The 10,741-nt window shown below is 28.7% G+C and overlaps 1 protein-coding gene across 2 annotated transcripts; it reads left to right on the top strand.

Moving 5' to 3' along the window:
* The first annotated feature begins 2,316 nt into the window (after nt 1-2,316).
* Nucleotides 2,317-10,539, top strand: LOC111028550. 2 transcript variants are annotated; one of them, XM_022307240.1, is made up of 7 exons: nt 2,317-2,554; nt 3,600-3,715; nt 5,776-5,939; nt 6,950-7,115; nt 9,178-9,280; nt 9,537-9,576; nt 10,322-10,539. In XM_022307240.1, exons 4-7 carry the CDS (start codon nt 6,956-6,958, stop codon nt 10,331-10,333), a joined length of 315 nt encoding a protein of 104 aa, XP_022162932.1. In that variant the 5' UTR covers nt 2,317-2,554; nt 3,600-3,715; nt 5,776-5,939; nt 6,950-6,955; the 3' UTR covers nt 10,334-10,539. The 2 variants fall into 2 exon arrangements, with proteins under 2 accessions (XP_022162932.1, XP_022162933.1); XM_022307241.1 differs by lacking the exons at nt 2,317-2,554; nt 3,600-3,715 and having other exon boundaries at nt 5,717-5,939.
* Nucleotides 10,540-10,741: the final 202 nt, after the last annotated feature.

Here is a 10,741-nt window from a genome sequence, read left to right as displayed (position 1 = left end):
AAGATGATTTAAGTTAATAATAAGAAATAATTTATAAAATTGTTATATCGAATGCTGAGATATTTCAATATATATATACACCTATACGCACAGCGACAAATACTCTCTTGAACAGTAAAAAAATTGAATCGTGATGTAGACTGGCGTGGACGTTGTGCATTGACTCTTATTGTAGAAACAACTTGATGGGTCGATTTCGAATGATCCTTATATAGAGTGATCACTGATCTGATGTAATCTCTTCTAAATATTTTAATTAAATATTATTATATTGAGATAAGTATACATTCTAATTCTAATTCACAAAATATTATCTAGTCAATGTGTTAGTACGTACGTCCAACTGAATTTAAGTATGTATAATGTGACGAAAGTCATAGTAAAAAAAAAAGTTAACACTTTGAAAAATGTTGGTAGTTTTAAATGTTTGCAAAAGTAACCTATTTGCCAACCGGCAAGGGAAATGAGCAACTTCAGTATTCAGTAGCGGATGACGGCCGCATTTCGTTCAAGACAGAAACTGCCTTCCCGAACGAGCCACACATAGGTAAGTTACCTTGGCACGCTTATGCCAGAAATTTCACAAAAAATTATATCATTAGTTAGCAAACAATTCGTCACCATTCGTAACCACAAATTCGGAATCCGTAACTTGACATTCCACTGTTAAACTGTTAAATGTGTCGTAATAAAAAAATATTAAAAGGCAAAATATTTTTAACTTGCTTGAAATAACTCATTATGACAATAACAACTAGATGTTATTGACAAGAAAAATGTACAAATAATAAATAAATATTGCAACTATATTAGAAATAGATATTAGATCCAAGGAAATATTATATAACTTGGCAGTTGGTCTGTTAGTACTAGTAATTATATACCACTGATTAATATGTACTCGTTTTGTTATGAGAGACTAAAATCCAAAAGAGCCCAAAAATATTGTTGAAACCCTCCAAATGTAGGTCTGCGCATGCCTATGGACTTGGAAATAATAGTTAATGATTTTTTCTGAACGTAAATCATGCTTTTTACATATTTAACTTACGTTAACATATGCTAACTTAATGAGTACCTACTTATACAAATAAGAATGTTTAAAAATGTACAAGAAATCTGTCTTATGAAAAGTGTGACCGGGGTTATTTACCCCCGTTATATTTTAATCCGTGGTAAATTATTTCTAGTCAAATTTTAAATAGGAATATTTTACAGGGAGGTAAATATTCTCCAGTGAAATTTTAACCTACGGTAAAATTTCACTAAAAAATATTTACTTCCTATATATTTTTTACCAGCTATACAATTTCACTAGAGATAGTTTACCGCCCCGTTTGTCTTTTATGAAATATTTTTGGTTGAAATAGTTGAACAGTTCAGCTAAATACCAAACAAATCAGATTAATCTACCGATAGAGAACACGTCATGTGACACAGATTGATCATTTCCATTTTTTATGTATTCTTTATATTCTAAAGCTTAAAATATTACAATGTGTCTTACAAATAATTGTTTAATCAAAAAATATATATATAAAAAAATTTAAAAAAAAAATGTTTTCCCCTGTTTTTGTCAAATAAAACATGGTAACCCTATTATACACTATCTAACGCAACTAAAACATAAAAGCTACGTTACTTAAAAAACATTAAGCAATCGACATTCCTTAGCATCTACATTACGATTAAAATACGAAGACGACGCCCTACTAAGCTATTAACATTCTTCACCGTCTACGTACGCACTAAAACATACCCGTATTTGGGCGTAAAGAAACGACTCGATAAAAAAAAGATTTAGGAACAACAGAACATTATGACGTAATAAAAATTCATTCCCAACAAGAAACAGCCTACATACATGCTACAAACTATACATTATTAAACATACAAAAGAATAATGTAAAATATTATATTCCCTGTACTTAATACTAATCATGTATGACTTACACCCCAATCTCAAATATTATGTACTATAAAATTCATAACTTACACGTGTCTCACAAACAACTTTTACTTGAGCTATGGAAATATCATTGCTAAAATTGTATACAAAGGAATAATAACAATAGCATCACATGAACACATAACCCAACACTACTACAAACAACATTCCCGTCGTGTAAATTATGCAAAAACAAACAACATCATTCAAAACACAAGACAAGTGCATGCAGATATACGAATCACGTGGCAAATGCAAAAAATCAATTCTAATGTGACGCAACAAAAATTAAGTAGGGATAATACATTCACTACGCTTTATAAGGACAACGCTCAGCCAACTATGGCACAGTGCAGTAGCATGTCCAGGTATTTTTTTGCGGGGATAAGGAAATTAAAATTCACTATTTACAAATTTTATTTGAAAATTATTTATTAATGGAAGCTCACTTATCCTGGATACGCCACCGGCTCAATAAATCACTACAAAATACATAGTTTACAACGTCGCTAACAATTAACCTACGTACACCGCTCTCTTCTCTTTTTCATTGAACTTAGTTCTTTTCACAAGTAAACTTCACTATTCCGTTGATTTTAACATCAGGTATGAATTTATATTTTTATATTCATCTTATTCTTTACTAACACAAACTCACATGTTGATCATAACACTTTCTAAACTATCTTTAATAATAATACCACATAGTCTAGCGACTATGTTCTTAGATTTTCTCCCAAACTGGCACCAATATTTCACAGTACTTTAACTAGAACCGGAACTTATTTTAGTAAGTAAAAAGTTTTCCGGTTTTCTTAGGGTTTTATCGGTTCTAAAAACCAACCACCATTTTATTGTTATTTTGAAATCTAATAATTATTTTTCATAAAAATATATTTATTTTATGTATTTATGGTATTTTTTACTTAAATTAATCTATTATACGACCTACACTAGCTGTAAGTCTTACATTATTTACAAGCATACAGGTTGCATTTTAATTTGCAATTGAACGAGAATAATCAAACAAAAATGATGTGTTTTTCTACGAATGTTTACGCAATACCTATAAATAATAAAAAAATAATTATTGGTTATTTATAACTCCTTCCTAATAATCAATAATTTTTGATAATTTTTGAAAATATGCATTTTTAAGAATCTGCAAAAGTACCGGAATTAACCGGAACCAGAGCCTTTTTTTTTGTACTTTTAAGAACCCGAACCCATTGTATTTAAGTATTTTATTATATATTTATATTTCTGTGACATACTCATAACTCTTACACCACTACATCCAGGTGTCAGGCTTCCAATAATTATAGTAGTTTCATAATGTACTTATTTTGTAAATTTTAAAATTAATATTACTTGCTTCAAAATTAAAATATCAATAAAAGTCTGAGATATCTACGGACCCAGGGCCAGATAATAATATATTACCTATACATTTTATTATAAGTCAGTACACATGAATTTTAAAATTGACAAAATAAAATGGATTATTATAAAAGTAAAATTTGCCATGTAGTACTTAATAAGCTTGAGACAACTTTTACTTGTGGGTGTTGCACGCGCTTAACAACATCTAATATGTTCTGTGTACAAACTTTTAGGTGTTCAAATTAACGTAAGAAAATCTTTATTTCAGTAATACGAGTACATAAGCTATCAGATGGTCGCTAACATGTTTAGGCAGGCCTTTATGGCTTTACAAATCTATTGGACTAGTCAAATAATAGAACAGTTTGTTTCCGCGGATGTTAGGTAAGTTAACTCCTATATCATATAATTATAAACTACGATAAAGTGTTTTCTCTTAAATATATTTCCGGAATATATGTAAAGAAACTATAAATGTTCTGTTAAATTTGTAAGAACTTGTATCTTTTAATGTATTCTTATTCTCCACCACACTACACTTGTTGTATACCATTTGATTATGTTCCAGGTACTTACAGAAAAAGATTCATTATTATTGACAAATATGGGTTGATAATATAATATACGTACTAATTACATAAACATATAAGTTAAATATTCGTTTGATTGATACAAAATTTCATTTTCATAGTAGAAGAACAATTTTTTTAATTTTCATAGATCTCCAATATTGAATTTTTACACAAATTAAACGAGGTGTTTTTGATAGGTTTCACAGAACTACTTTTTTGCATAAGGTTTACTATGTTATGAATCTTTTTAAAATAAAAAAAAGTGTAAATTTTTTTTATACATACTTAAATTTTTTTAATGCCAATATTTATTTAAATTTTTAATCATTTATACGACAGGAATCGAAAATTAAATCTAACATAAAAAAATTGTATTTTTACTAGGAGGGGCTAATGTGGTGCTTTGATAATACATTGTCAATATTTGGCTTCATTAACGAATTCTAATTTTAACTTTTTAACTTAACTAGTTACTTATGCATTTTTATTAACATAACCTTAAATCTACTTGTAATTTTCAATCGGTTTCATTGTTTTGTTTAAAGACTGAGTTAAAGCCTCTTACTATAAGGTATGATAACGGAAAAGCCACTATCAACTTTCTTGCTATATTCCTGAACTGCTGATATCTATTTCTAAATTCCACTCTAAATAAAATATACGATGGAATGTGCACCACGTAATTTTATCTTAACATTTCGATATCTGCAGTCTATTCGTTGGTCTACAGCTTCATCTATCGCAGTAGTAACTTTTTGACTCTCGACCCAATTTTTCACCATACATTTTATGCGACCCATGTCAGCTTTGTTAAACAAAAAAAAGTACAAATTGATTAATGTCTTACCATTCTATTGTAGAAGTGCTTATATCAGTTTATAAGTTATAAAATAAAAAATTTAATTTTTCTAAGTAATATTTAATTATGTATTTTATGATACAACGGATGTCAACTATGAACACAATGACAACAGCAGTAATTTATAAAAAATAATCTATAAAATGTATCGATAAATAACCGGATCTTTTATCGATCAAGGCTAAGTGCATGCTAGCATTATTTTAACGCTCGACAACACTGTGGCTTTAAGTACCATTCTTTTCTTCTACAAATATAAAATAGTATGGATTACTCAAAAATTATTTTATCCAATGTCATATGAAATAATTTTTTTTATGTCATACCTAACATACATAATAGGTATAAATATGGAGTTTTTAAATTTTAAACACTAGATTACGACAGTTCTCGGGACCCATAATTTTAAGACCACTGATCTATCGTACTATGATAAGCAAATTATACTGCTGTGTTCGTAAAAATTATGATACATGCGTTACTACTTAATAATTTTCGAGGACCCTTATTTTAATTTTATGCACATACAATTTTTTTCGTTGACAGGTTCCCGGGCAGATCAGAATTGACCTCAGAGATTAAATTTGGTCCCAAATGACCTTTCCTTAACTCAGTAAGTTGAGTCTCGGTAAAAAAAACTTGTAGGTATATTGAGTCTTGTTTTTAAATATAATTTAATCATTTTTATTAGAATTCAAATTTTATGTATACATTTAGTACCTATGAATTAAAATGTATGTTTTATTATATTTTGCTCTCGATTAAACTTAAATGATAAGGATATAGTATATTTTTCTGGGATCCAACTTACGTACTACATTTATTTAACCCGGGACATAACTTACCGCTTTCAAAATGTACACAAATTATAGTGCATCCAATTTACTTAGCCCTCGACGTATATACCACTTTGGGAACCTTCGGCCTATAGCCAATAAAGGGTTTATTGGTCACCACATACAAGTGTGTGGTATTACCAATCCCCACCTATTCACTACTTTCTTTATCTCTAGCAACATGATATAAGTAAGAAGGTAGAACCCGCGCCAGGACTATGCCATACAACAAATGATCACAATACAGTTTAGCTGCAGTGCTCGTACAACTACTGTTACTCTTCTACCAGATCAAGCGAACCATCGACTATATCTTATACAGACATCGTATCTCTAAAAAGGTATGTTATATTTATCCACTATCAACAGACTACTAATAGTTAGAAAATTTTATGGATCAAATTTAACATTACATTAATTCAAGATTTGTATGTCTATTTAAGAAAAAAATAATAATAATCGTCATTGATCTGAAATAAATATTTTTATTCAATTAAGTATCTATTTTTTTTTTAATAAAATATTTATTATAATTAAAAAATGAAGATTCACATTAATTAGTCGTATAGTTATCTACTTATGAAAATTCTGATGGAAAATTATAGTTAAGTCAGTTATTATCTTTTAACCAGTGTTAAATTATTATTGTGTATCTACAATAAAAGAATGCTGTAGGAAATATATATACCAAATATTCGTTCTATAATTTAACCTAGCAATCGCACACAAATTGTGTAAGTATAGTACAATAATGTAGTACAATATTTTGATATCCTGTATGATATTTTTTTCTTACTTAGCTATTAGTTTATTCTATAAGTAATAAATTGAAAAATATTACTCAACACTAAAACAATTTTAATACATTACTGCAATCTCTCAAAACAAAGCCAAACTCAAATCATTAAATTATCTCATAAAAATTACACTATTGTGATTGATGGATGATTTAACAGTAGAACTATGTAGTTAATGTAATAACTAATAATCAGAATCAGTAAGAAAGTACTTACCTAATATGATATTATATTAAGAGAATAAATAAATTATAACTAATGAGAGTTTCATGACACTTGACAATGTAATTAAAAAAAATCAAAAAAATCTGGTTCACCAATACTTTTTCATTTTATAAGTCTTCGATCATATTACTTCTTACCAATTGGAAATAGTCTGTTATTTGTGCTATATTTGTGTGATTAAAATATATTTATAACATGTCAATTAATCTTTATTACTTACAAATAAATTCAACAACGATTATGATCAATACGTATTTATTTTATTCTGCATTGTAGGTAATTGAATACATTATACTTATAGATCATGTATTGTATGTTGTATATTTCAGATAATAATGAAGTTCAATTTGATTTTATTGGTACTGTGCATGGCCTTCATTGTGGAGTCTCTCGGTGATGAACATCCGTACTGGGATAAAAAAGTACGTTTTTGTGGATCAATTCTCGGAGATGAGCTCTCAATTATCTGTAAAGGCGTTTACAATGAACATCAAAGTAAATATAATTATCTATACTTTTTACCATCTAATTATCAATCACAACAGTATCGTCATTCGTCGAAATTAAATCATAAAAACTTTTTCAATTATAAAATCAATGAAAACAAATATAATATATTGCATTCGATATACGTAGGTACCTATCACACAAGCAGTTAGTTGTGGAGGTTCATGATTCTTCTTCTTTTATTAGTTAGAACAATGAGCATTTTATAATATTTAAAAAACAAGAATTTCATTATCTAACTGTTAGATTATGATATGGGTTGTTGACATGGCAGTCCTGAACAACAATTAATGCGAGGGAAGGGGGGGGGGGGCTGACTCAATTTTATTTTCACCAACTGTTATTAATAATGTATGATGTACATATAAGTGTTTAGTTTATGCATACATTATAATATATATATGTCAAATCTAGATTTATGTAGCCGACTATTCTTTATAATTTTTGATTTGCTCATGTGTAGATAAAAATATATCAGATAGATAGATACATTAAAAAGCTATAACTCTTAAATCAAATATTTCCCAAATTTTTACAGGGCCCCCTACCCCTCACTTTCAACAGCCCTGGTTGCTGAAAAGCTAGCTTCTTGCACTCTCAGAGGCTATGTAATTTACGGCAATCTCTTCAAAGTCCAACCTTAAAAAATAATTAACTATTGTTTTCTATTATGTATTGACGTATTTTATAAATTAGATAGGAAACTTTCATTAATGTTTCGTAATACCCAACTTCACTCAGGGAAGTTTTTTAAAAATTTATCTCATTTTATTTTTATGAAAAAGTATTGCCATTAGTGTATTAAATACCGATTTTTAATTTTGTTAAAATTATGTTACTGCGCAGATGGCACATCTAGTGAAATCCCATTTTCATATTTTACCCACTTTAATAGGAATTTAATATATTATATTGATAGGTACAACAATTTTTTTTGTACGTCTAAGTGAAAATAACTTTCCAATAATATATGCATTTATATCCTACTATGTATATACATATGCAGAGAAATTGGTACAATTTTGGTTCAACTTTGATTGTAATTTTGAATTTTTCTATCTCAAATAATTATCAAAAGAATTCGAATGCAAAAAAATTTGCGATGATGTCTAACACATTTTTATACTACTATACTACAGTTATATTACATAATTAGCCCGCAACTACCTTTTTTAGCTACTGTTGTACATATACATAACAAAATTATAAAAAATTAAAACAATGATGCAAAATTGAATAAAGCCGAATCAGCAAAATTGCTACCACTACATAAGGCGACGTCTGCGACGGGAGCGGGGCTGTTCAGTTTTTGGATCACTCATTGTCGAGGCTAACAAGCAGTTTTTTTTGACGTTTCTTTTTATTATTTGTTTTTGATATTCTTTAATATATTATATTTAATTCCTTTAACCAAGTGTTACTGTTTTATTTACGACTATTTTAGAATATTTTATCCTGAGTGTAAAGAGGCGTTGGCGGTGGAAAAACACTTTTGAAAAAGATATTAAGACACTGTAATACTTACTTTCTCGTCCAGTACTCGTTATCGTGGTCAGTCGAGAAAGAGTAAGACTTTGCCTAGGTTAAAGACATCTCACTCTCAAACATCCAGTACTCGTTATCGTGGTCAGTTGTTAGAGAGTAAAGTAACTTTAGAGTAGTATTGTGTAAAACCTGTTTGGACCTAGTTTAATTATCTTTTGTGCAGTACTCGTCATCGTGGTCACCAAAAGAATAATTTAAATAAAGTTCATACAGCAGGTATCGATAATTTACTTGCTTGACGGTTAGAGAATCGGAAACCGAAAGATATCTGTTGTGTACGTCAAGCCTTTGCGTGGCGTATACGACACTACTCTCAGTAAATTTTACTTTGTAATAGTAATCACATTAAAATTGAATAAAATATAGTTTCAAGATGTCTGGTCATGTATAAATGGTAATCTAATAATCGAGTAAGCTCTTAGTAGGTATATTATATAGTGTGTAGTTAGGTTTATCAAATTCATAACAATTTTCATTTTGACTAATGATTTACCTTCAATTTCAGGTTACTCTTCCAAACCTAAAAGGAATGTCGCTGATGAATGTTGTAAAACAGCGTGCACCAGAAGATATTTGAAAGTAAATTATTGCGGACCTGATCCGGAAACGTACGTAATTTATCTTAACATTTTAATGATCCTGTGATTAATGATTATGATTAGATACCTCAAATTTTGAAATTAAATCCACTATTCAATAAAATTTATAAAATTACGATAATTTCATAAATAAGTCCAAAGTAACAAACTTAAGACTAATTGAAGTTCAAACCTAATTGTAATGAAAAAACCATCTAAGATTTTGCTACTTTTCAATTTGTCGATATAATTTTTTCAGTAATTAATTAACTTGTTTAAATTACAGGACTACAATTATGACAGCGGATACAACACCTCAACCAGAAGTAATGTTTTATCTTAATTATTTTGATTATTATATGGATTTAAGTTAGTATACCTACTTAAAATACGTCATTGGAGGATTGTTGCTGAGGTTTATGATTGTATTTGAATCCCATAGATAGGTCTTTGTCGAAATATTGTTGGGTACTTAGATGTTGTGTATTATTGTTATTTATTCCTAACATATTTATTCATAAACCGCCAAATGGTTTACTTTTAATAATACAAATAATTGTTTTTTTAAAATCTTTTTATAAGTACCTCATTCTCAAATTAAGGATTACTAATTTAACTTAAGTTTTTTCTCGAATCCAACAAAATGAATTTTGACCTTTCCCGTTTATGTTTTAAATTCAATATATTAGTTATGCTTATAATATTATATTAGGTATTTATAATTAAAAATAAACTAGAAATATAAAACTTGAAACATACCTTCTAGCTGGTAGAATCTGATAAACTGCTGCCCTTGTGGTAGAATCTTTAAAACTTCTTGTACTCATGGGATTTGGATGCTTTTTTTATGAATAAAAATAAGGTGTGGAAGAATCGATGATATTTTTTCCATTTTTTCACACTAAATGGTTGAATTAAATCAACTGTAAATAAACGAGTCTTAACAGCTTATGTTCCTAAATATCAATAAAATCCATCCACTATAACCGTATCAATGAGTAGTGAGTACACTTGGATTGTACCCAAACTCACCAACTAAAATTGATTTAATAACTTGTTTTAATCTTGCAGTTGTACCAATAATACAATCTCGGCCAGCGGATGAGTAGCCAGTACACCAATCAACTGTCAACATGCTACTGCAGCTTCAACATTTTTCAATCTCATTTAATGATTATATTAAAAATATATTTATAGATGAACTGTCTCAACCTATCATCTCCGTATTGTATTTTTCAGTTGTAAACAGTATATTGTATTTCATTAATAGTGCAAAATAAATTATAATAATATATGAAACAAATACTTAAACTAGTGCTTATTTTTAGGCAATAATATGTAAGTACAAATACCATATTATTTTGTATTTCCATGTAGTTTTAATAACCAACTTCCCGAGCTGAATTATGTACAACTAGCTGATACAGCGCCCTTCGTTGTCCGTTAAAAATGCCAACTTTGTGTGAGATTCGCTTGTAATAATGCGAACAG

The sequence above is a fragment of the Myzus persicae genome, unplaced genomic scaffold, assembly GCF_001856785.1.
Source record: "Myzus persicae strain clone G006 unplaced genomic scaffold, MPER_G0061.0, whole genome shotgun sequence".
Lineage (NCBI taxonomy): Eukaryota > Metazoa > Arthropoda > Insecta > Hemiptera > Aphididae > Myzus > Myzus persicae.
The sequence above is the reverse complement of the archived record's forward strand: the minus strand, read 5'-3'. Positions and strand labels throughout refer to the sequence as shown.

Bases quoted from the DNA above. Each gene is read 5' to 3' on its own strand.
- LOC111028550 (XM_022307240.1), top strand. From the start codon at position 6,956: ATGAAGTTCAATTTGATTTTATTGGTACTGTGCATGGCCTTCATTGTG. The intron at 7,116-9,177 runs GTAAATATAATT...CTTCAATTTCAG, and splicing joins CGTTTACAATGAACATCAAA to GTTACTCTTCCAAACCTAAA. The intron at 9,281-9,536 runs GTACGTAATTTA...TTTAAATTACAG, and splicing joins TGCGGACCTGATCCGGAAAC to GACTACAATTATGACAGCGG.